Below are 26156 nucleotides of genomic sequence, written 5' to 3' on the forward strand. Positions count from 1 at the left end.
AGGACGGTTCATCACGCCACTAACGTGTAGTATTAAAATGGCAGTGATTGGCCGAAGGTGGGCGCCGCCTTCCGAGGTTGGAAGTGAGATCACACAGCAGACAGTGATTTGACTCACAGTCAGGCTGCTCCCAACGTGTTTACCGCTTGCTCTCCCTCTTCCACACAATATGGATTTTGAGAGCGGTATCAAAGGCTGAATTAAAGAGTGAACGGCGGACCCCCCCCCCCCCCCCCCCCCCCCCGCTGTGAGCCTGAATGTTCAAAGAGACAGAAAGCCAGGAAAAAACACACACACAGAGAGAGAGAGAGAGGAGAGAGAGAGAGGAGAGTTTGGTCTTTCCCTCTGAACATCTCTCTGCTGGCTGGTGGCTCAAACAACCCGTACACTTGACAAAGCTGCCATTTCCCTGCCAACACGAGATACTGCGTCTAACCGCCACCCACTCACCAAAGGCGCTTTGCCTCGCTACGCAGGAGTCAAAAGCTATCGCGGCTGGAGGAGGCGGCGCTGATATGGCTGCCGTTCTTTGGGGTGGGGGGGGGGGGGGTGGGAGGGGGTGTCGAAGAGAAGAAAAGAGGCCACTGATTGAGCGGACTCTGTTTTTTTTAATTATTATTTTGCTGTCCAGAAGCGCGGCTGTGCTGCTACTGGGAGATACAGGGCGAGGACGAGGACATTAGAGGAGAGCGAGGGCAGGCAGACGTGCTTAAGTGCGGCAGGGAAATAAATAAATATACAGAAAAAACCTTTGTGTTGTGGAAGATAAGAAAGGTAATACCACAGGGTCAGGAGGTTTGAGTTCCCTCAATGCAACACAATTATGTGCCAATGCACTGGAGGGGAAGTTGTGGCTGAAAATGTCTAAAACTTGCGACGTTATGCACAACATAAGCCTATGAAGAATAAGACTCTCCAATAATTAAATATACCTTATCTTGATCATATTATAATGGTTTAATCATGTCCGGTTATTGTTTTACAAAATTATTTGAAATCTGTAATGACAATTATCCAGATGCGTTCTGAAAGCTTCTGTTTTCTGTGAATCAATGAGATGATAAAACAGTAAATATATTTTTACATTAATTTGCCAAACGGTGATAAATATTGAGGGAAATGTTTTACAATTAATCAAATTCATCCAGTTTCAAACATACAGTCAATCTTTACTAACCTTAATTTACTCTTATCTCAGTTTTAAGGAGTCAATTTACATGTATTGAGATCAGATACATATTCCATATACACAGGAACTTTCTGCAAAGTGTGAACATTGAACATGGGCAGAATATCCATTATGTTATATAGTTATAAGGAGTATTTGTTACTGTACAGTTACCGACCTAAAAATATAATTATTCAGATCTGAACATCACTAATGTCCACATATATATTAGCACTCTACACTCTAAAGATCTCTATTATTTCTTGAGAAATTAATATATTTTATAATGATAAATCACATTTATTTTAAATCTCCTCCCTAATGTTTGTCTTTTCTCCCTCCCTCTCTCTCTCTCTTTAGGAATCGCTGTGTGTAACATTCCCTCGGCAGCCGTGGAGGAGACGGCGGACTCCACCCTGTGCCACATCCTGAACCTCTACAGGCGGAACACCTGGCTCTACCAGGCTCTCCGGGAGGGCACGCGGGTCCAGAGCGTGGAGCAGATCCGCGAGGTGGCCTCCGGCGCCGCCCGCATCCGTGGCGAGACCCTCGGCCTCATCGGCTTCGGTAAATACAAAATATGCGTTTACGCCTCCGTCTCCCTCAGCGGATTCGAAACTCTTCCCTTCTTCCCTTTACTCTTATTTTATTTTTCCCTCTCTCGCTCTGTTTCCATGCCTCCCCCTCTGTTTTCATATCCTCTCCCTGCTCAGTTGGCCGTCTGCTTTCCTGCCCTGATAAGGTTATTTTTTCTCCCTCTGCCCGTCCAGCAGATTATCTCAAGGTTGTCTGTTTCACCTCCCTCCGGGCTGACTTCCTTTTCTCTGCCACTGTTCTCTCCTCTCATCCCACCGCTCTAACGCTCACCATTATACCTCCGTCTATTCTCCCGTCTCCTGTCTTCAACTTCTCTACCGTGTCGCCATGATACCTCGGCATCTCGCCCCTGCCATTTCAGACCCCTCATGCCTGCATGGGTTCTATGTCTGTGTGTGTGTTTGTTCCCTCCTACATGTGATTTACTGCCGATTGTGTGTTTGTGTGTCATTCTGCCTTGTCTCAACAACATCACTGGGCTGACAGCTACTCTGTCCGCTCGAAAACCTTTCCAGAGTGCCACCTTATCTCTGTGTCCACATACTGCCCCCCCCCCTCACACACACACACACACACACACACATATACACACACATAAACACACAACCTTCTCCTCCCCCCTTCAAGTCCCAGACATCTGCCTAGATTTACTGTGCAGTGGGTCCTGGCAAAGAAAAGCGCCCCCCCCCCAATTTATTTTTTTCCCACCTCCGTACACCCCCCCTCCCGGCCTCCCTGGCTCATGTCGTCTCCAGCACAGTGTCCACTGCCAGCAGGAGGTTGAGGAGAGAGCGGAGGCCTCCTGGGGTTTGTTTTTGGGACTCTGCACACACACACACACACAGCCAGACGCACAACTCTGCAGGCTGCAATGACACAGACAGACAAAACCTCTGGCTCTGGTGGGGACAATAGCCACAGGAGCACTTAAAGTTATCTTCCATCCTTTAAGGCCTGTGCACTCAAACACTCTGACAAATTAATTTGGCGTGATTTGTTTAGAGGTAGTACTATTACATCTAAATGGCCCAAAAAAATAAATAAAATTGGACAGAAGTTTTTGTTGTTATGGTAATTGGAAGGTATGGTAACCGGGGTTATTTCCTGCTTGAAAATAATTAGAGATGACATTTAAATAAAAATAAATTTAAATTACAGCTTTAGGTATTTAAGTGACGATATATATTCTGAATAGTTGAACTGAACTCGAGTTCAATTGCTTCGCAGCTTTTTCTACCTTTGTCATATTATGATTTAAATTATTAAAGAGATGATCATTAGTTTGGCTCGACACAGACTCAGAATTTTATCTGATGTGCTCGATGTCACTTTGACTGTGGATAAATGAGCAGCACAAAGCCAAGGTCGACCACGGGGATGTGAGCTGTTGAAGATCAGTCAAATTCAGATTAACCTGAGCCCCCTGGTGACAGTGAACACTCACTGCTCGTCACATTGATTAGTGCAGCGAGAGAACGAGGGAGGCTGAGAAACTCAGTTTTTGGTTCTCAGGTATATAAAAAAAAAACACAATTGGAATCTTTTGGAATATTTAGACTATTTCCAGCACAGCTAGAGAGATATTTTTAAATACAGAAAATATCAACTTCAACTGAATTTATTGTACTAACCTAAAATATGCAGTCTATCTTAACCAACCACTTTGCACCAATTTTCCAGAAATCACACAAACACATGTAAAAAGTGCCACACACACACACACACACACACACACACTGTAAATCAGCTTGTACTGCAGCGGCAATGACCTGGAGTGTTTTAGTGGAACAACTCATTCCTCCTCCCGCTGCTGCTGTCAGAATGGCTCTTTCAACCCACACCTTAAACCAACCGTTTGAAAACAACAAGTCCAACACGCTCGTGCCCTGTGTGGTGGCAGAAGGTATTCTGGGAAATATGGAGTGAAAAATAATATGACAGAAGTGGAAATACACAGGGCTTTAGTTTAACTGTATGAAAACCTAATGAAAATCATCTTAAATAGCAGTTTATAATCCATCACCTGCATGAAGGAGACTGGATTTCAGGACTAGTGTCCCGAGTGTTTATGCTGCAGCTGTAGAGCCTCAGATTAAGACAAGACGGGACCTTGTGAGTGTAAAGAACGTTATCGATCCTTTTCACCAGCATCAGACTCTCTCTCAAACTCTCCCTCTCTCTCTCTCTCTCTTAACTCTCCCTCCATCTCTCCCTCGCTCCCTCTCCCTCTCTGCTGCTGAGCAGAGTGGACACTCTATGCACGCCTACACAACAAATGGCTGCGAGAGACTCAGTGTCTCTCGGCTTCATGTTACCTCAGTTTCGTAGGATGTTAAATGGTGTCTGAAAGTTTTTTTGTTTACAGCACTGTACTCATCCATCCATCCATCCATCCATCTATCTATCCATCTCTTCCTTTCCTTGCCTCCATCAAGACAGTTCTGTTTTCATCTGAGTTTGTTTATTTATTAGCAGGATTACCCAAAATGCATTTAACTGATTTCCTTGAAATTTTGTGGAGGAGCTTTTACGCGGATCCCGATCAGGGGGCGAAATTACACACACAGATATCAGTCCCCTATTTTTTTTTTCCCATCATGATGAATGAATTAATCCCTGGGAAAACCTTCTTCCTTGACTTGTACCACATCCTTGCACCAAGTGAAGTGGAAATCCGTCCAGTAATCTTTTCCTAAACCTGCTTAGAAACAAAAGCAGATGAAAACACAGCCTCCTAGGGGGAGATAAATATAAATGAAATACATCTCTGCTCCTCTGTGACCACAATTAATCACCATCTGCTTGTGTGTGTGCGTGTCCCCTCAGGTCGATCGGGCCAGGCGGTGGCGGTGCGAGCCAAGGTCTTCGGCTTCAACGTCATCTTCTACGACCCCTACCTGCAGGACGGCCTGGAGCGCTCGCTGGGCGTCCAGCGCGTCTACACCCTGCAGGACCTGCTCTACCAGAGCGACTGCGTCTCCCTACACTGCAACCTGAACGAACACAACCACCACCTCATCAACGACTTCACCATCAAACAGGTAGAAAACACACGCACACGCATGCACACGCACGCAGCCGTGTCATCCAGACAGAGCTGAACATCCCACTGAGCAGCCGTGACCTGACCTGGGCTTAAAGCAGCGCTATCTTACAGGTAGACAAGCAGAGCTGCTGGTGTATTATTACCCTGACAGCCTGGAGGCCGTCCCACCGAGCATTATAGTCGGTGTGAATATATACAGAGAGAGAAAGAGAGAGAGAGAGAGAGAGCGAGAGAGAGAGGCAGCCGCAGCCTGCCTGCACATTCCCTGCTCTTTATCTTAAGCTCCACCAAAGCTGGACACAAATTCATTCCTTTGCTCTGTCAAATGCAATTAGCGCCAGCCCGTGGCTACAGCAAATATATCGACTCGGCTGCACAGCGGGGGGGGGGGGGGCCGAGAGCGCTGAGGGGAAAAAAGTGCTGCTCTCTCCCAGTCAATAAGCGCCCCTCCGAGGCGCCGCCCTTGGGTGACACCTGCAGGGAAGCGGAGGAACTGCAACGGCCCCCAAAGAGGCATCTTCCTATCCTCTCGTCCGTCACCTCGCCCCCCCCCCCCCCCCCCCCCCCCCCACGCTCGCCCGGTTTGGGCCTGGTCTCTCCTGCGCCCTTCCCCCCTGTGTGTTTGCGGCGGGCGAGGAGAAGTGGGTGAAGGGTAAAAGCCTCACCTAGTCAACTCACCGTCTTTCTCTTTCCTCCTCAGCTGCCTCTTAAGGGCTGCGAGAAGGGAACACTTTCCTCACCCCAAATCTTGGCAGTCGTTCTCAGCTCCTAAAGTGGAAACGTGTGTGTTTGTGTGTGTGTGTGTGCCTGCCTGTGTGTGCTTGTGTGTTTTCTGTGTGTGTCAAAACCACCAAGGCCTAGTAAAAGACTGCCTGCCAGCGTAAAGGCTTTTCATGCCCCTGGATTTCAGCTTTTGTCAAGATTAAGGGATTACTTTCTTCTGAGCATTTTCCTTTGAATTTTTTTTTTTCTTCTTCCTCCCTCTAACACTTTTTTGTTGTGCCCCTCCCAAAAAAAAGCAGTACGGGGTGGTTAGCTTTGCCTCATCCTTCAGCTCATCCCTCATTTCATCTCTGGCTTTCTGGATAGAGTCTTTTCTGCATCCACATCTGACGCTCTGTCTCCCAGGGGTCCGCCTGTCACCTGGATCTTTTTCAGGTGTCAGACGCAACAAAGATATCACAGTTCCCCCCCCCCCCCTCTCAATCTGTCGGGTGTCGCGTGTTTTCAGACTCTAAATTACCGACATTCAATGCGGATTGATGTTTCCCTTTAGATTAATTCGACCGTCAGGCTGACGGATGCTCAAAACCACACACAAACACACACACACACACACACGCTCACATCTGATCTTTCATCTGTAACTAAATGGCTCTATCTCTCCTCCCCTGTGCTGATGTGTTTGTGTTAATGTGTCCCCACAGATGCGTCAGGGTGCGTTCCTGGTCAACACTGCGCGGGGCGGCCTGGTGGATGAGAAGGCCTTGGCCCAGGCGCTGAAGGAGGGCAGGATACGTGGAGCCGCCCTGGACGTGCACGAGACGGAGCCCTTCAGGTGAGCACATGTACACACACAAAGAATTCTCTCGAACCAGGACAGATCAGGGCTTTATTTAAAAAAAATGAGGGGGGGGGAGAAAACGACAAGTTACACTCGGACGGGCGAGCAGAAACAATTTCAGACATGATGAGTTAAAGATGGCTCTCCCTCCTCTAAGAGGCTCCTCCAGGCAGTTAATGGGATTCCGGAGATGGAGAGTTCACATTATTCCCGGCTGCTGGCGGAAGGTTGAATGTGCTGAGACGCATTTTCTTCCCCTTCTTCTTCTCCATCTTCTTCATGTGTTCGATCAGAGCAGCTTTCAGGATGGGAAAACGTTTCTAGGGATCAGATCTTTTGAAAATGTACAAATCAGCTTCACACACTTCAGAACTGTGATCTCATCTCTTACATCCCAGTTTGAACTATTTTCATTCTCTTGTTTTCATTTCTTCAATAGAACGAAAACTTGGCAAATCACTATAGTTTTGTTCAAAAGACTTTTTAAACATTTATGAATTTATTCTATATTTTAATACAAGCACATTGTACTTAGTTTTGTATTTGTGTATTTAATTTTTGGGCCAAAGCAAACCAAAGAAGAAGAAATTCTACTATAAAACAATAACTTGTATTAATTTATTATTGGATATACATGTCATTAATGTAGTGGGTATGTTATAGATGGTTTGTGATGAATTTGATGAATTTATAAATTTAATATATTTTGTAGTGTTTCAATCAAAGTATCCTGAAATCCTCAAAAAAAACATATTATGTTTTTAAAGGGATAACTATCTCTATTTATTGAATATGGCAAACATAAGGCATTAGTCTGTATAGTCTCCAATTCCTCCTCTCCACTCCCCTCCTGCCGTCACTGGAGGGCAAACATCTCGACATGCGTCTCAGTTTTTCCACCTTGCTAAGAACCATGTTCCCCGTCTCCGAGGGCAGCGTGTGGTGATGTGTCGCTCACGCTTCAGGGGCCGGTCGGGGGGGGGGGGTTACTTGGGGGGGCTGCTTGTTTCTGGCCGGCCGCTCAGCTGACGGGCTGCTCCGGGAGACTCCGACTCATGCTCCACTGACCCAGTATTTCACCAGGGGGGAGTGTTTTGTAACTTTCGGCCCCTCGGGCGCGACACAACACTGATTGAGGGCGATACACATCACACACAGACACACACACACATACACACGACCGGGGGAGGTGTTACGGGGATAGAGGAGGTGGATAATCTATTTCTGAAAAGCCCCATGAGAGGGAAAGATGAGAGTTTGGGAGAAAACGGTGGCACTTGTGATTAACAGGGTCTGACATTTTCTCCTGGGCTTCCTGAGTAAAAGTATCTGTCTGATATTCAACAAAGAAGAAGCCTCGGAATCCTTTGGACTCGCAAAAAATGTAATTTGTGACAGCAGGTGTGATCTCATGTGAGTGTATCTGAGATGCTTAACTTATTTCCCTGTGTGTGTGTGTGTGTGTGTGTGTGTGTGTGTGTGCTCCAGTTTTGCTCAGGGCCCGCTGAAAGACGCTCCCAACCTGATCTGCACGCCGCACACAGCCTGGTACAGCGAGCAGGCCTCCCTGGAGATGAGGGAGGCGGCCGCCACCGAGATCCGACGAGCCGTCACCGGTACATGAACGCATTTAAATTCAATTTACGATCTGACTCAACAAAATATACAATCCTTGTGTATTCCTCCTCCACTGCTTCCTTCACATCCCTCAGCCTCGGCCCCAACCATGTGACCAGTTGCACGTCGTTCTCTCCCAGTTGTCACATTTCCACTTCAATGGGCCCTGGGCAGCCTTTATTAAATCTGGACGCCTTAATAGATGTCATCATTAGCTTCCCCGACGCAGAGCCGAGCCCGCAGCGCTGGCCCCTCACAAAAACATCCACATTGTTAAATGAGCTTAATTTGCATGTGTGCGTCCGGGCCTGATGTGTGTGTCTGTCTGCGCTCATCAACACATCTGGTCCCTGTAGTGAGTCGGGGTCTTTCTCTTCTCCTAACCGTGTGCGTTTGGCTCGTGTCGCAGGTCGAATCCCCGACAGCCTACGAAACTGCGTCAACAAGGAGTTCTTCGTCACCACGGCACCGTGGGCGGTTATGGATCAACCGGGGGTTCACCACGAGCTCAACGGCGCCACCTACAGGTAGGAACAACACGCCAAAGTACAACGAGCTATTCATTGTATTTCACAAATATTGATGGTCGTTTTTTCCTACCTTTCTTCAAGAGCTGTCAGTCAATGACTCTAAACCGTGCGCTCGCACTCGAATATACTCCAGCTTCAGCTCTTCTCTTTGCCGTCATGTTGCTTCTGCGCCTCAGATTCCTCCTGTGCTCTTGGATTTTTTATTGTACTCTTACATTTTTTTGCACAACAAGTCTGTCAATATCCCCCAACCAATAGAAAACCAGGCGTAGAGATGACAAATTAAATTGCCCTTGTTTGCTTAGTTTTGCAAAAAAATTGTAAAAAATCAACAGGCTGGCGTCTAGTTTGTTTTTATAGTTGTTATCCTCGATTTTATGGCTCGATGTTGACTCCCGTGTTAGACCCTAAAAAGACGTAAAGGATTTTCTAACAGACTTGTTGCACAAAACATCCGACAGCCGACGGAAAATCCGAGATCAGAGGAGCCATCGTTTCACGTGCGCACAGGAGCAGCCTGAGCTTCCAGGTGCAGAGCTGAAGCTGGAGCTCAGGAGCTCGAGCACAAGCAGAGGATATTCGAGTGAAAGCTTCTGAAAAATCTGACCGTGAAATCGATAAGTGCTGCTTTCGAACTGAGAGACGCTCTCGAGTAGAGGTAGTAAAAAGAAAATGAAGACTTGGTTGTCCTTTTAGTGTTTACCTTAATCTGCCTCTTGCAAATGAAATGTTGACCCATGTGTTTTATAAACCCCTTGTAATTGTTTTGTTTTTAATATTTCAAAACGCTAGAAGGTCAGAAACATTTTGCCCGCTTATTTATTTATAATATTTTGTGTTTTCATTCCCTTCTTGCTACATTAACACATAAATCATCAAATGCGATTGAATTCCCGTCTCTTCTCCTCTGTATTGAATTTTATAATCTAAATGAATCACTGACTACTCTGCTGTGGACCTGAGTGTCCCCCCCCCGACTGACCGCCCTGTGTAGCTGTAGCGTTGTAACTCTGACCACCATGTCCCCCCCCCTGTCGTCCTCTTCTGGGCCCATCCTGATCTCAGCATGTGCACTTCCATGTTCTTCTCTCACACAGCCAAATGAACCAAACTCTTCAGGCCGTAGCAAGCGGCGTCCCCCAAGACAAAATTAATGCCTAGAGTCAGGAGCAGGTAAATACGACCGAATCCGGGCCGACAGCCTCTTCCCTGGAGGTCCCGGATAGGAACTCTCCCCCCTGCTGGTCACCCGATGTGTGTCCCTCCCCTCCTCTATAATCCCCCCAGCACCCCCTTCCCCCCTGTTTGACTGAACACAGAGTAGAGATGGATGGAAGTGAATGTGAGGTTGTTTTTTTTGGGGGAATGTCCCAGTAAGCATGAGGTGAAGCCGTTCAGATGGAGTCGTGCTTTGTGGTCTCTCTCTCTCCTTTACGGGGGTTCTTGGGCACCTTCTGTTGAGACTGAACTGTGTCATTCTTTTTCTCCTTCTCTGGTTGAATGGTGTGTTTTTCTTCCCCCAGAATATTCAAATGTAAAGGCTCTTTTCACCCCCAAAAAATTGTCCCAAGAACTGATTGTCTGTTTATGTGTATTTCTTTTTATGCTTCATCTCAGGAACCATAAAGTTGAGACAAATTAAACCGTTCAAGAATAAAATCTGTGCTTGAGATACATTGTGCTTGAGATGATTCCTGAACAATAATATAATAAGAATAATTTCTGAAAAAGTTCCTGTGGTGAAAAGAGCCAATAGAATGATTAGATGTCAGAACTGTTCACTCTGGGGATCAGACCAGTCGCAGCACTAACCTTTGACCCTCCCTCCCGCTTCACCAGATACCCGCCAGGTGTGGTCGGAGTGGCTCCGGGCGGCATCCCCGGAGCGTTAGAGGGCCTCGTCCCGGGTGGGGTGCCCATCGCCCACACCATGCCCTCTGGTACACACCCCTCCCAGGCCCCGTCGCCCAACCAGCCCTCCAAACACGGCGAAACCAGAGAGCACCTCACCGAGCAATAGCAGCCGAAGGGACACGAGCAGCCTGGCGACATCTCACCCCGCCGCCGGTCGACACTCAGCACCAACCGAAACACAACTGGGACCAAGAGACAGTGAAACCACACGAGCGGCTGCCTGTTCCATCAGCCGGCCACTGGGACCTCCACGTGCTCCGGGGGAATTTGTACTTTTAACGTTTTAGTTTGTACTCTCTGTCTCTTTGGCTTCAGTACCGACTTTACTCTTTGATGATGATGTTGTTTTTCTTTTTTTTTTGGTGGGGGGGGTTTCTTCGGGACATGCCTATGATTGTGGACACGCAGAGTCCAGTGTTTTTAGCTCCTCGGGATGATGACCCGACGAGACTCGGTCCCGACTCCCCCCCCCGTCCCCGCCCTCACCCCGACCCACCCTGCCCCTTCACCTCATGGGAAACGTAGGCCCACGTGTCAACGCCACAAGAGCAAAATAAACTTTGGCATCATGTGCTACTGGACCTTATCCTCCCCACCCGACCTCCCCCACCTCTCTCCTCCCCAGCCAACCTCCCCACCGCCCACCTCCACCCTTATGTAACTAATGTGTGTTGTTTAGGCCCCTCATTATTCCTCAGAAGAGAATTCTTGTTGTTTTTTTGTTTCGTTTTCTTTTCCAATCTTTAGTGTGAATGACTAAAAATGGATTATTGAAGTAAATATATTTATCATTCGTCAAACAAAAAGGAAAAAGATTGCTCATCACGTATAGTGATCTAGAGTGGGTTTCAACCCTTTCCTGGCTGACACGGCCGCGGTTACACGTCTTCACCACTCGAGGGCACTCCTCCCCGTAGGGCTGCTCCAGCACATTGTCTTGTGTGGGGCGCTCTCTGCAGTAAACACTAAACATTCACTTTATACAACTGATTGTAGCTGAATTTAAAGAGATGAAGCTTCCAGCGGGGTATTTAAACGTTTGTTTTAAAAAAAAAATGGAGAGGAGGTGATGTGTCAGCCTGAGCTGTGAAGAAGAGAGCATTTAATAATAATCATTGAAATAAGAAGGCCGGGCGTGACTGCGTCTGATTCTCCTGCGCTGACCGAAGGACATTTGACGGACAGCTCGTCTCAACGCACAGAACGAGTCGCGAGCCCCCCCCCCCCCCCTTCTTCGAGCACACTTCACACTCTGCGCACAGGAAAGGGTTAAAGCAAACTTCATTTCTTAAACGACTCAGGAAAAACACTTTTTTGCAGATATTGTTTATTCCCAGAATTTTTTGTCTTTGAGGAAAACAAAAAAAAAAAGATTTAAGACTGATCTGGTTAGTCTGGATATTTTCTCTCTTCCCTCATCCTCTCCATTGTGGTATTTTTATATACAAGGCGCATCCCACGTTTTTCGGTGTTAAAAGAGTTTTGAAGAGTCCTGTTAGATTTGTATTGCCTAGTTAAATGTTCCTATAACCATAGTCCTATGTGATCCAACCTCTCTCTCTCTCTTCTCTCCTTTCTTCTATTTTTCTTTGTTCTATTGAAGGCCAGGTTCTTTTTGGGGGCATCCTGTACTCTGTAAGAGCAATAGCAGAAACTCCTACTTAGTGTCCCAAACAATAGCAGAAGAGGCAGCCAGGAGTATGTTTTTGTTTTTAGTGTGAGTATTTGTATTTGTTTCTTGTACAAGGTGAACATTTAGCATTCAGTGCAGTTTAAATAAAAAGATACAATACTTTGTCTGCTCTGTTCTCAATGGAATCTCCTTTTCTGATGAGGAAACGTCCCCTGCTGTGATCTGTGTAACTGTCATACCTCTCTTATGACGCAAGGGGGCGACAAAGTAACAAGTCCTGATAAATAGCAACCTATAAAAATAACCTAATGATTCATAAAATGCACAAAGGCGCTTAATTTAACTATTATAACTGATTTTTCAATTAAAATTCTCTCTTGAAATTCCAGCATTATTGAATCATGAATCAGCATCTAGAAAAACTCTGGATGTTTCTCATTTCCTCTACAACAGAGACACTACTGCACATCACATCTTAGTTCTTATACTCACAGGATTTCCTGAAGAAGATTACAGACATTCCCTTCCACCATCACCCAGCTACATTCCAGGCATGCAAAGAAAGTCTTGTCTCCTCCAAACGTCACAATGTGGAGATTTTAAACTTTGATAATGCCAAACTGTCCCCTTAAATGAAATCAAGCTGCACTGAATAGCACACACTCATATCAGTTGCCTAAATGTGCCAACAAGTAAAATGAGAAACAAATCCAGATCTGTCCCCTTAATCAAATCTGCTCCAAAAGGTCAATGAGTTCTTCTTTGGCCATTTCCCACCAAGTTGCAATAAAATATGGACGGTAGTTTTTGTAAAGTTTTCCACAGAGACACAGAAATGAAGAACGTCTTTGGCGAAGGTAACAAATGCAAGAGACAACAGAGAGGATGCAAGTGAGTCAAATTTAATAATGCACTCCACAGAAAGAGGCAGAGTGTTTGGTTTTTCTCTTCTCCCCCCCCTCCCCAGCGTCACCACCACCCACTCAAACAAGAACAGGAGCCATGAAGTCACACGTAAAAATGTCAGTAAACTTTGTACGTCATTGCCCCCCCCCCCCTCACAGAATGTAGGTTTCATCTGTGCAAAAATAAAATACTTCAAGACTGAATGAATCAAACGGAACACAGGTAAAACGGGGCAGAACAAGAGGTATCACCGCGCTAAACTCTCCTAAACAAATAAATAAATCCAACATGGGGAGGGGGGGGGGGGGTTTAGCAATCAGAAAAAAAACAAAAACACTTTTACATACACACAACAATCCACATCCTCTCAGTTTAAAGCAAAACATTTCTCTCAGGCAATTCTGTAAATGAAATTTCATTATCTAGTGCAGCGTCGGGATTTCCTTAAATATGCTTTTATGTTCCTATAGGTCGCAGCGTTTCTCTCAGGTCGAGATGGTTGCTGTGATTTAACAAATTAGGAGAAATCTTGAGTACAGAAGGCAAACTAAGTGGACTTGATGTGCTTTTTAAAGGAGCAGTAATCAGGATTCTGTTTGTTGGTGCTGGTATCTTCTTCTTTAATGTTCCTACCAGAGCTCAGAGAACACATGCATTATTACAAGTCTCAGAGATTTACATTTGGGAGACGGAAAGGAAAAAAAAGAAAAGAAAAAAAAATGAAGACATAATCTCCCAGAGCCTAGTGTCCAGTCTCAAGAGTTTGCAGATTCTTCTTCACCTCCCCCGCACTCACTCGTCTTCATCCTCCTCCTCCTCGCCGTCGGAGAGAGAGGCACAGGGGCGGATCTGGCGGTATCTGTCCAACCACTTCTCCACCATCTGGGTGACCAGGGGGTGGTTGCGGCGGCGGGAGCTCTTCTGCATGGCCGCCAGCATTCCTCCTTCTGTCACGCAGCAGTCCAGCCATTCCCTCAGCAGCTTCTCCTGCTGCTCCTCGTTGCCCATCTGAGTCGCAAAGACACGGGATACGTTTAAGATGTGAAACCTCTGGTGCATCACACACATTATTCCTCTATTTTCTTTGAAGGAAGCCTATTTTACCCTTTAAGCAATCAAGTATTAAAACATTTCCCCTAAAGAAATATTTTTTTTTTAAATCAAATATCAACATAAACAGATCAATTCCTTAAAAATCCGAAACACAAATCAAAATTCATCTCGGTACCAGGACGTACCTCTTGTGCGGACAGGAAGTGAATGTGCAGCAGCTTCCTCTCGCTGTCCACCAGTGGCAAGAAAGTCACAGTGACATCATCGTCAGTATTGAGGTTGGCGCCCGCACCGCGATTGTCGTAGCCATCGTTCTCCATGGCCACCAGGGCCGAGAAGTGGCCCCGCGTGTAGCCCAGGGCGATGGGGCTCTTCCAGCAGAAACTTTGCTCCCATAACAGAGGCAGGTACACACCTGAACACACAGACACACACACACACACAGAGAAAGCAGGTCAGGGCAGCTGGGAGATACCGTACGACACGACACTGGAGCCCCCGGGAGGGAACAGGCTCTGCAGCTGTACGCTCAGATGACACTGAGTGTGGATGTCAGTCAGGGCCGAGCACCAGCACAGATCTGACCTGACATCAGACGTGGCTGCATTTCAGCTCACTTGAGACAACTGGGTCATTGTGAGCAGAGGGCAGCTCTGTGTGATGCCCGGCTCCTTCAGGAGAGAAAGAGTGACATTAGGTTTTCAACCTATGTGTCAATGCGGCCTCCTGTTCATCTATGATCGCAGAATTTCAGGGGTCTAACATATATGTTCTCCGGGCCCCGGCCAATTGCCTGTTTTGCCCTTTTGCCACACCGCGTTAGAAATACATAGTTAGTACACTACGTGAACCCAAGCACATTCAAGGGTCAGTGCATCCTAAATAACAAAAGGTTACAAGCCAAAGATCGGGTCTCCCTGTGTGGAACCTATGCTTCATAGAATCCCTCAAATGTTTGTAGAACAGTCACTCGTGAATAAAGGGCTGTTGCCGCCTTACCTTGAAAACGAGTGTATCCTAACGTTTCCCCACGGAAACTTTTGTAGTATTTCACTCCGTAGACTATGATGGGTCTGCGAAGAATGTGCGCGAGAACAAAAATGTGGGTCTGCTCCAGGCTGGCCCCGGGCTACGTGGAGGGGGAAAGGAGAAACCAAAACAAAAGAATTACGCATCATACATACAAACCCCCCCCCCACCACCACCATTATACATTCAATATCTATGCAACTAAAAATAGTGGAGGTGTGAAGCTCTGTGATCATATTGCAAAGCAGTGTCCAGTTCACCAAGAACATGCAACGCTGCAGATCTGGGGACTGGCCACCCTCACTCTCCTTCTCATCTCTCACTCCTACTATCTACATAAGCAGAAAGCAGGTTACATAAGGGCTTTTAAAAATAATGCGGATACAATGTCATTTTGAAGGAATGGTGTGTGTGTGTGTGTGTATCTGTAGAAGCTGATCCTGTCCGTCACTGTCAAAGCCTCAGATGAGGTGCACGGCAGCTTTCGCGGTGTGTTCATGCAGCCGCGTGGAGTGGCTCTCTGAGATCAATGCTTGTAATCCCAAGGTCACATGTTGCAGATGAGCCATCCGTCTATTGTAATTGCTCATATCCTCCCCGTCATTCATGCACGGACCGACTTCCACTGCGTCTCTCATTCACGTCCCTGCCGTTCACTTCGAGTTGATGAGCAAAAGCCTTAGTATTCATCCACCCGGTCTTATTATGCAGTGCTGAATTGCTCCCATCTTTTTTATTTTTGCAAGTCTAAGTGCGTGAGCCTGCTGAGAGTGGAGGATCAGTGCAGTTACAACTTTGACCCACAGAGGGAAGTAACAGTATCTGTTGACATGTGCATCTAGATCCTACAACTCAAATACATCTCTCCCTCTTGGTCTTGGATCTTAATTATGTTCAGTCAAATTGGACTCATGTAAAAGGCGAAGGAACAACTGCTGAGTGCCGAGATGAGTCCACATGAAAGACACTGAAGCTCTGACCTATTAATGACATTTGATCACAACACTCAATACACGATTGTGGCTCTCAGTGAAACACATGATGAAAAGATAAAAAAAGTTCCTGTTTTGTATTCATCTCCTGCCGTAGCAGCACATGATGCAATGCAAATGTACAGTGGAGGCTTTTTATTAGTCTACTGACCAATGTAAACAATGGAAGTTTATAAGGAAAGGCTGAATAAAAAGGGGGGAAAAACTGTCAAAATGTCAATATAAACAATTCAAACTTCTGTATTTGTGCTGAATTAGCCACACCATGTTTTGTTGAGATTGACGCAGTGTAAATATCAATAACTCTGCTTGTTTACACAGTCCAAAGGGTGGCTTCGGTTGCCAAAATAAGTAGGTGAAGTTCCAGTATTTCTCTAAATGTTGACCAGGCAATTTAATGATTTTCTAAAACAAGTCACAATCTTAAAATAACTAACGAGTTGACATTCGAATTTCAAACAACCTAAGAACAAATCAAACCTGGGATGCTGCTTTTGGAGAGTAAATCAATTTATAAATTACATTTCCAACTCCTATTCCTTCATATCTCCATTTACAGAGGCATTTTCTGTCTTCCATTGATAAGAACTAACATGGAAGGAAGTGAGTAAACCGGGAGGAATCTCATAATTACCTGGCTGGCCAAAGACAGGATGAACGCCCAGTCCTCCTGCCACTGCTCCTCTCTCAGGGAGAAGTGCAGACCAAAGCTCTGCGAGTACCACGACTCCCACTCCTTCCAGCGTGTGTAAAACCTATAATGGTTACAAGTGGGATCAGTTTTTGGACTAATGTTATCCTGCTTTTACAGCACTAGAAATAAACAGCAGGTTATTTGTTCCACTACAGTCAATTGTAAGCTTTTTTTTTTTTTTTAATCAAAGACCGAAAGAAGTTACATTGAGAAATAAAAATGCATTTTATGACCCACATACAGAGTGCAATGAACACTCACACACGAACCTCTCTTTCATATTATTCCTTTACAAAGTAAGCAAACCTGTATTCGAATGTGTCAGAGAAGTTATGTAAATATGATAAAATGCTTCTGCAAATCAAACCACCAAAACCAGCAGCAGGACATGACTGCACTGTTGTCCAGGCAGCTAACAAGAAGTGAACGACAGCAGATTAAACTTTGCACAGAGTCCAGACTCCTATCACTATTAAATTTGTTTTAGACAAATGTACATCTTTGCGGAAGCCATTTTCTAGGGCGTCAAATCTTGTTTGGAGCCAAGCGCAAATTTCATTTTAGCCTCAGTCAAGCTTTACAAGGCAGATCTTCACACACCTAGTTTGTATTATGCTGAGGACTCTGCTCTCTTTGAATACGCAGTAGCAAGTCAGCGATGTGAGTTTCTGGGGTCAATTTTAATGTTCAAGGGCATTCATACAGACAGACATACAAGTCACTTCATACAGATGTTACTGTGCTTAATGTCTTTAAATAACACTTTAGACGTGCAGCCTTATGTAGCATATTACAGACACTAAAAACAGAATGTGTTCTGGATTTGATTCTCACCAGTGGGAGCAGTCGTGCAGGCTGTCGTGGAGGGTCTTGCGGAGGATGGAGTCCTTGTCGTAGATGCCCCAGGTGGCCTGCAGCACAGAGTCCAGCAGACAGTCCCCGGCCGTACGGTTCCATAAGGCATACAGGCGACTGTCCAGGCGCGTGCCCAGCTCCAAAGACCAGTTGATGACGGGAGACTCCTCTTCCAACTCTATAAACACAGAGACAAGACGGAATGGATTGATGTGGGGTGAGAGCACTACACAGGTCAGCTTCCACTAGGCCATGTTCAAACCCTTTTGTGTTTGTCAAACTCTGCAGGATGGGCAACAAGGAAGTATAGTTGAACTTTTCAGAAGAACCAGAGTCAAAATGGGGATTAAGTGAAAAATGGATGGTTCTTAATGTATTCACCAAAACGCACAGGAACAGAGCTGCTGAGTTGAAAGTTTAAGATGTGCAACTGTTGCAGCTAATTGTTATAGGGACAAAATGAGTATTGCAAAACCTGCTGCTCAGCATTTTGTATTTCCTGCTGATTTAGTATTGAAGCACACCTTTACCAATTCGTCAGTCACTTACTATGCAAAAGCCCAGCACACCACTCCTGAGTGATCTAGTTCACTGAGGCTTAAATAGGTCACAGGATTCCACTAGTATCTTCAGTACAACACATAAACACACAAATATGTTCCTAAGGATTTACACACAGCCCTGGGAATGTGACTTTGTTGTGCGTGTGGGTGTGTGTGTGGGTATATAAAAACAATGAGGTCAATATAAGAAAGGGGACAGAAGATGAAGCAGGTGCTGGTGAGCTTATGATGGAAAGGAGAGTTGAAGAGCAGATGTGGGTTTAAGATATCCCTTACAAGAGCAGATCATGAATAACAGGCATCCCAAGCTGGCCATGTCTGAAACATGTGATACACACACATGCAGATAACAGGTAGGAATACTCGGGTACCTTTCTGTACATCCCGATCCAACACATCATCAAACAGCTTCTCTTGGACAGCAGGCGGAAGGTCCTCTATATCTGCAACGACAGATGAGACAGATATGTATTCATGCTCATCAGAACCTAATGGAAGCACCAGGGGCAAGAGAAATGCTGCAGTAAGGACACACAGAGGGGATGGGCTTTGCAATTGCTTTCACTGGCTGACATTTTGTCAATAGCACACTGTAAAGACAAGCTCTGTACAGCATGTTGTGCTTCTATGTGTGTATTGAACTGTGCGCAGCCAAAGCCAGAACACTGGCGGCTATTCTCTGGCTCAATAGTGAATGGCACTGGCTTTGTCTGAAAGAGAGAGAGAGACAGAAATGGAGGGAGAACGCCTTGCAGCTGGCCCCGGGCCAAATTCTGTCTGCAAAGAAATACTTGACATACAAAAAAAAGAAAAGGGGAGAAAAAAAAATATCATATCTATCAGTGAAGCCTGCATAATCTTTCACCCCAGCGGCGATGGAAGCTCTAAATCACTAAAGAAACGGTGGTTCTGAAAAGCAAAGTGCATGTCATTTCAGTGAAGACATGACACCACAGGGACGAGACAGTGAACTGCTGTTTCTCAGAGTAACAAGGCTGGACCTCATTCTTCCAATTCTCCAGTGAGGAGGGGGATAAACACTCATGAACTGAAACTCTGCACACTAGAGGGGAAACTCTTGAAATGAGTGTGACATAAAAGCATTACACTCTCTCACAGTTTAATATTAATAAACAAGTTATCCACTAAGCATGTGACAGAGACGTGATGGGTACCTTTACATTACATTACATTACATTACCTGCAGGGAGGGTGAAGGTGACCGGGTCGGTGAGGAAGTAACAGGCGAAGTCTCCTTTGCGTTGATGTAGTGACGCTGCAATTTCCCTGCGGATCTGCTCCGTCAGCTCGGGACACACCATGGAGGGGATGCACTTGGCAGCCTGCTGGTTCACCTTAAAAACAAAACACACAGAGTCAGTGAAAGTCAGAGGTAAATACACTTTACTTGTATTCATTTCCACTGTATATGAAAATAGATTTGTTTCCATTGATATTTTCTTTATGCACCCAGATCATCTGAATTTATTCCACACAATGTAAATTAACTGCTTCTTGACATAACAGCAGGTGAGCATCAAGGAAATATGTCAAACTTTCACCAACTATTACTATTCAAACACAATATTTGCAAGATTGCATGTATTTTGTCAGAACAAATTCTGCAATTCATAGTGAAGAGGCCATTTTCCTCTTACTACCTAAGCTCATTTCCCAGTGCAGCCCTCTGTGACACTCCTAATCGTTGCTTGTCCTCCTTGCAAACCACATCAGCTCTGTGGCATCACGTCCATTAGGAGCCAGTGACGGCTCTGCATGCCAGGCTAATCCGCTACCTAATCCTCAAAGTGCACTTCCACTGTAATTATAGGCATTACAGACATCTGCTATATATCGCCTACTCTGGCACAGAACAATTATAGACTGATGTGGTTGACGAGTTGAGGTCCAGAACAGCATCAAAACTACAGAAGCACTTTGCCTTTTTGTTTAAATGACTTAACTTAATTAAGACTTTTTATAATTCAGTCTGATAAAGGGAATCACAAGATTACTGGACAGTATTATCCTCATACAAGGCTTAAAGGGAAATTTACAATCGGACTCAACTATTGATTTTCCTGCTTTGTATATTCTCTGTGTACTAGAAAGGCTTTAATCTAGGGACAACACATTACATAAACTCATAGTGAATTTAGGGTGAGCACATTGGCACAGCTTTTCTTTAAGAAAAAAAATCGATGCCCGTTCTTACCTCCGTTAGCAGGATGGCTAACATGTCCTGCCTCTGGAAACGAATGGCCAGATGGACCAGGGTGAAGCCTACGTCAAACGCGGAGGAGCGGTTGAGGAGCTGCACCTCGTCGGCGGTGAGCTGTCGGGCGATGTCGCCCGGGGACGACTTGTAGGCTTCTACCGCCGCCATGTCTCCGTCCACGACGCCTGAAGAAGAGGGAGGAAGGAAGGTCAGACAATAGGAAGCACAGGAATTGTATAAAAAAAATGGAACGGGGACTTAAAGGTTCAGTTGGTGGAATTAAGTGACGTCTGGAGTTGCCGGCTGGTTATAGCAAAATTCTGCTTATAGATCTCTTTCACCTGAATCTTACACACTGAACCTTTATCATACTGGTGCAGTTGCTTTTACCAGGAACTTATGCACCGAGGTGGAGGTGACCCACAAATATAGTGCTGACAGTTTATGTTCATGGAAGAAGGGACAAGTGCCGGTCATAAAAAATGTAAACAATTCACGCTCAACCACTGTCACAACAATAAGCTTGTTCATAAATGCCTGCTGTCATCACAAGGCATTTTCACTCAGCTTATTAGGTTTATATCAATAAGAGGTAACTTAATAAATACTAAAGACATGTCACAGTATAAGGGAATAAATTCAAAAGAATGACAAAAAACAACCTTTGAATAGACCACAACATTGAATAAACACCTGTGTAAATATCATAAACTTTAAGTGGGTAGATTTTATTGCAGGGTTGTTGTGTTAAACTGTACATCAACTGGTGATTGAGTGTATGCGAGTCTATGAAAGCAAACAGTAGCACTTCCCGTTCAAACACATCTGTATAGATGAATCCATATAGAAAAACATGGGAATCCTTTTAAATCAGGCCTTTGCCTTGTAACGGGATTAGTCTTGTCTTTTGGAGCGGCTCCAACTCCACGTCCCTGCCCCGCAAGATGTGACAGCAAGCTTGAGCAAGCCACAGTTCAGATGACCTCTAGATGTAGCCACTAGCTAACCCAGTGGGAGAACAGTTATCACACAGTCAGGCACCTACAGAGCAGAACAGTCAGAGCACTGAGAGCAGTGTAGCTTATAATGCAGAGCCATCAGAGAGCTGTGTCAGACGGAGGACAGTCTGTGCAGATTAGCGTCCTCCCCCGCTCTCCTCTGGCCCTAGTAGTCTCAACATCTGTTACGGGTGATATGAGTGGCAGCTAGGTATCGCGGTGAACACCGGAGCGCTGGTGAAACTGAACGCATAACCTTATGTGAGGAGGTTCATGGGCAGAGGACGGTTACCTCGGGAGAACCCACATTTCAACATGCCAAGAACGACAGGTCTCCTTTTGCACATGTCGGATGATGTTTCGCAAACACAGACCCGTAACTAGATGCCCAATGATTTAGCAAATGATTTACAGGTCGTGCCACGGTGGACACCTTAAATAAACTTTTGGTTTAAGTCAGAGTTGCCATGGTACAAACAAGATGGAAACCTGTGTCCTGATTCCACTCCACAAATGCCGAGCATTCCCTGTTATGAAAACATTAAGGTTACATGAGTGTCCTTCCATAAAGTCCTTCGCCAAAACACATTGGTGAAATTAATACCATTGTTTCAGTTAAGTCAGCCAGTGTTGCTGATATGGAGTGTTTGTTACCATAGTAGCTAGCTGGCCCGAGAAGTAGCGATAGCTCAGCCTAATAGTTTAGATGCATCCCACATAATGGCAATGTCTAGGTTTCATTTCCAAAAACCTGAATTGCATGCAATACCCACCCGCTCTCTAAAGACAACTTGTCTGACGTGTCGCTTGAGCAAGTTAAGTCTATTGTGTTGTCTTCATTTCAGAATTGGTCGCTCAAGATGTTCAGGATTCCTCGTTTCGGGCTGGTCGTGTCACATTTGTTTTAGTCTAATTCCACCATAAGGGGGTTGAAAATGTTTTCCCTCACAAATGTTTTTACAATCACACTAAACAGGACAAAACATCCCCATGAGCAAACTCAAACAAATGATCTATATTATCAAAATTGTTAGCTTACATTATTTCAGTTAAACAAAAGAAGAATTCAGAGCAAACAGTGTGCTTCCTTTAGTGGGAAGGTTGAATCAATGGGATCATTTGATTTTGGCTGAAAAAACATCAGCAGAAAAATGCAGGGAAACAGCCGAGCGAGGTGAGATCAAGTTGTGGGACCAGAGGAAGGGCTGAGCTTGGTCATAACATGCAGCACGACTCACTTCCTCCATCCACAAACACTTTGAAGAGCCGTACTGCAGCACAGGCAACACAAGTGAAGCAAGTCAGCTGATACGCCAAGGATAATAAACATAGGAGACCGAAATCAAAAGATAGTTAAACGCCTGGAAATGTCTAAAGGTCTGTGCGAGGCGTAGATGAGAAAAAAAAAAACTGTGCCACAGTGACACAACATTAATGGTTTCTGCTCTTCAACAACAAGCTAAACAGGGCAAAAGGAACAAAGGTCATTGGACACTGATCATGTGCTGCTTTCAAGCTTTTTTACATTTTTGTTGACTGGTGTCCATGTCTTGTCAAGGCTATTTTTTGCCCGCTGTGGGCCCCTGCTCTGCACATAAGCACCACTGTTTACAGGGTGTTTTGAATAGGAGCCAGGAGAGCCTCTGGTCTGCGGGCTCCACTCTCAACTGTGCTGCCCAGACGGCCCATTCATCCCCACCGGCTGGGGGGCACTCTCACCCTCTCAGTTTCTCAAAGAAACTCTCAGTGGCACAGCAAGGGCAGCACTGGGGCTCGGTGATGAGCTGTATCAAATTCCCACCGGCTATTTCGCTACACACTGCCATTATCCCGCCTTTCAGATTAATTTATGCTTTGTTGACGATAAGTATCATCTCGCTGTAGTGGAACATTTCAACCTGAGGGCACCACCATGTGAAATTAAACCCTTCTTGGCAAAGCCCATTTCTCGCTAAATTCCTCTTGTGCCCTCAATATTTGGAATCTAAACATAGACACATGACACTCATTAACAAAAACACCACTATGGCCTTGGTAAGGTGAGGCCCTGTGTATTCTGTAACAAAGTAAACCGAGGCAGGAACTAACTGAATTAATGTTTTGCCTTGGGGACCAAGCGTTGCCTCTGACTGGAGCAACTCGATCGGTCATTAAGCAGCATGACATCATGGGAGGAAATAAAAAGCTTGTGTGACAGTGGGTAACCAGAAAAAAAGTGGAACACGAGTATGGATCCTTTGTTTCAGTTTAGATTACATTGGGGAACTGCACAGGGATATGAAAGTATTCTGACACGTAATCCGAGTCCTGTAAACCCTTTGACTATTCGTCATCACTACTATGGGGTGGACAGGGAAGACCACAAGCCAATAATTTAAAAATCAAACCCACGTCCATTTATCATCTTCAACATTGTGCAATCGGCTGATAGCTTTCACATTTAATGATGGAGGATTGTCCAAATATGTGAACAAGTTCTCAGGGTGATGTGCTGAAATTGCTTGTTTTGTCCAAGCCACCAAAGACCATGAAAATGGCTTCTCCTTAATCAGCTACGAATATATTCACTTCAGGCCTTGTTGGAGGAAGAAGAAAATAACATTAAACTCACCAGCACATGCATTGAGGAACAGCCAGTCTGTTTTCCGCATTCTGTTTCTAATCTGCTTCAGCTTCTTGAAGTCTACCTCTTGCTCCTCTCTGCTGCTCATGGCTCCAGCTGCGAGCTCTATCCTCTGGAAGTCCATTTTGACATTGTCTTCCCTCTTGGGCATTGGAGGCGACCTCCTTTGGCCCGGGCCTCCACTGCAGCTGCCCCTCCACCGACCTCTATCCTGCTCATTGATCACAGGTGACGGATCTGCCGACTCTGCCCGCCCTATGGCTTCCTGGTTGTTGGGCTTTGGGTGCTTACATACCACGCACTTTGTAGTTGTGGGCCAGTTCTGGTAAGTGCAAGCTGTGCATGTCCAGTGCTGCTGGTGGGTGTTGAGTCTGTTTCTGTCATTGTACTCCTCACAGGTATCCACGGGGGAGTGGAGAGCAGGACGGCAGCCTGCGTTGGAGCCTGAAGTCTGGGGGGACTCGGTGGGGCTGCTGGTCCTCTGGCGCTGACACAGGCACTGAGTGCAGCGGATTGCCCGGGGCCAGTTCAGGTAGGTGCACACCTGGCAGGACCACTTGCTAGCGATCTCAGCAATGCTGGCTGGCCTAACCCTGGGCCTGGCACTCGAGTCGGGGCAGATGAGGAGGCTGCTGCCACTCTCAGTTCTGGGTGGGCTCCACCCTACACCGGGATCTGGGTCAGGACAGTTCTTATAAGGTTCCTCTGTGATGATGGGGCCCATCGACCTGTGCGCACGGCACATGGTGCACTTGACTGCAGACGCCCAGTTCTCATAGGTGCAGTAGTCACAGGCCCACTTTACCTTCTGCTCCGTCATTGTGGATCACTTTGGTTGGCCACTGTGGAGGGAAATCCAGGTAGATGTGAGTCATAAACAAAGTTCTGTGAATCGTCTCGAAGATCAGTAAACATGATAAACAAATGTTTTAGATACGTGAGTTGCTCAATGTTTACAATAGTTTTTAAACTAGCATCTGGCATCTTCAATGACATTGACAGCCCGAGATAATGGTACGACAGTGAAGCTGCCTGTCGATCATCGATCACAGTGTTATCAACTTCCAGCCAGACTTTAGTTTCCATGACGGGTTAGGGTTACCTTGTTGTCCATAGTGATAGCAAGCTAGCTCGTAGGCTAACCACCAAGCTAGCATACATAGCAGCCGTCGATTTTTTTTTTTACCATTTAAGTGACATTTCACTAAAAACGAACAAGCTCATTACGTTTATTCAAGAGGAATATTCGCAGGAAACACGTACATTGCTCACCGTTTCGCGGAGGCGCTCGGTTCTCAAGTGTTGTGGAAAACCACAACAAACCCCACTCCTCCTCCTCCTCCTCCTCCTCCTCCTCCTGCTGCTGCTCTATCAAAACCTTCCCTATCCGAGTGTTTTCGGCCCCGTCGCTGCCTCACATTTTTACCTTCACGTCCGCGTTAAGCTGCAGCAGAACGGCCCGCAGCTCGACGAAGGCTCCGCGCTACCGGGATCATGGCGTGAATCCGCGTCGCTCCGCGGTTTCCATCGCCTCCGTGTTGTTTTAATGGCGGCGACTGTGAGACAAGTGAGCAGCGGAGCCAAAATAAACGTTCCTGCCCCCGTCACCAATCATCTGGCCCAGCGCGCGATCCGATTGGATGGGAGACGCTGCTGCGAGGCGTTCAGGACTCATCGGAAATGCTATCGACTCTGAGGGGATTTAACTTTTCACGGCGCAAGAAGATTTTGTTATTACTCGTTAAATTTTGATATTTTAAGAGATTTCGCTTAATATTTTCTTGGACTATTATCTGGAGCGTGATATGTTATTACCTGGTGAAAGAACACGTACTCTTTCGGGGTGTTTGGTTGGCACAGTTTATAAATGTCCGAGCTTTCCAGAAACACCAAATTGCCCCGAGGTTGCAGGGTGAAATGTTGTCACTACAGTTGGGAAATAAAACTTTATTGAAATGAGGCAAACAACAAAATAACGTAAACTACTGTGTTGTACGTAAAGTGTATTGCATTCACTCGAATGTCGTGTTTTTATAATTGTGGGATAATTTTCATACAACAAATCTGCTGTTTTTCTGAATTAAATTGAGAATTCCCCCTCCCCCACAAAATCTGATCTGTATTTCTGAATATCATACATTCAGTTAAAGTCAGTC

At 45.7% G+C, this 26156-nt stretch overlaps 2 protein-coding genes across 4 annotated transcripts in view; one reads left to right on the forward strand and one right to left on the reverse strand.

Moving 5' to 3' along the window:
- The window catches only part of ctbp2l (C-terminal binding protein 2, like), a 42095-nt gene extending 29864 nt beyond the window's left edge, over window positions 1-12231 (forward strand). Inside the window, exons 3-9 of the mRNA XM_062378760.1 lie at window positions 632-713; window positions 1529-1735; window positions 4592-4806; window positions 6239-6369; window positions 7864-7991; window positions 8402-8519; window positions 10362-12231. Of these exons, the coding sequence (XP_062234744.1) occupies window positions 632-713; window positions 1529-1735; window positions 4592-4806; window positions 6239-6369; window positions 7864-7991; window positions 8402-8519; window positions 10362-10542 (1062 nt within the window). The 3' untranslated portion in view covers window positions 10543-12231. The remainder of the gene's footprint in view (window positions 1-631; window positions 714-1528; window positions 1736-4591; window positions 4807-6238; window positions 6370-7863; window positions 7992-8401; window positions 8520-10361) is intronic.
- Window positions 12232-12950: 719 nt separating this feature from the next.
- zranb1a (zinc finger, RAN-binding domain containing 1a) lies at window positions 12951-25587 on the reverse strand. Of its 3 annotated transcripts, none has more exons than XM_062378854.1 (10): window positions 25427-25587; window positions 23989-24842; window positions 20377-20564; window positions 19363-19516; window positions 18533-18604; window positions 17578-17776; window positions 16684-16804; window positions 15028-15157; window positions 14214-14443; window positions 12951-13983 (listed from the first exon to the last, which is right to left on the reverse strand). In XM_062378854.1, the coding sequence occupies exons 2-10, from the start codon at window positions 24818-24820 to the stop codon at window positions 13768-13770; spliced, it is 2142 nt and encodes a 713-aa protein (XP_062234838.1). In that variant the 5' UTR covers window positions 24821-24842; window positions 25427-25587; the 3' UTR covers window positions 12951-13767. The 3 variants fall into 3 exon arrangements, with proteins under 3 accessions (XP_062234838.1, XP_062234840.1, XP_062234839.1); XM_062378856.1 differs by having other exon boundaries at window positions 25273-25582; XM_062378855.1 differs by having other exon boundaries at window positions 25264-25582.
- Window positions 25588-26156: the final 569 nt, after the last annotated feature.

This window comes from Platichthys flesus, chromosome 20, assembly GCF_949316205.1.
Source record: "Platichthys flesus chromosome 20, fPlaFle2.1, whole genome shotgun sequence".
NCBI classification, from domain to species: Eukaryota; Metazoa; Chordata; class Actinopteri; order Pleuronectiformes; family Pleuronectidae; genus Platichthys; species Platichthys flesus.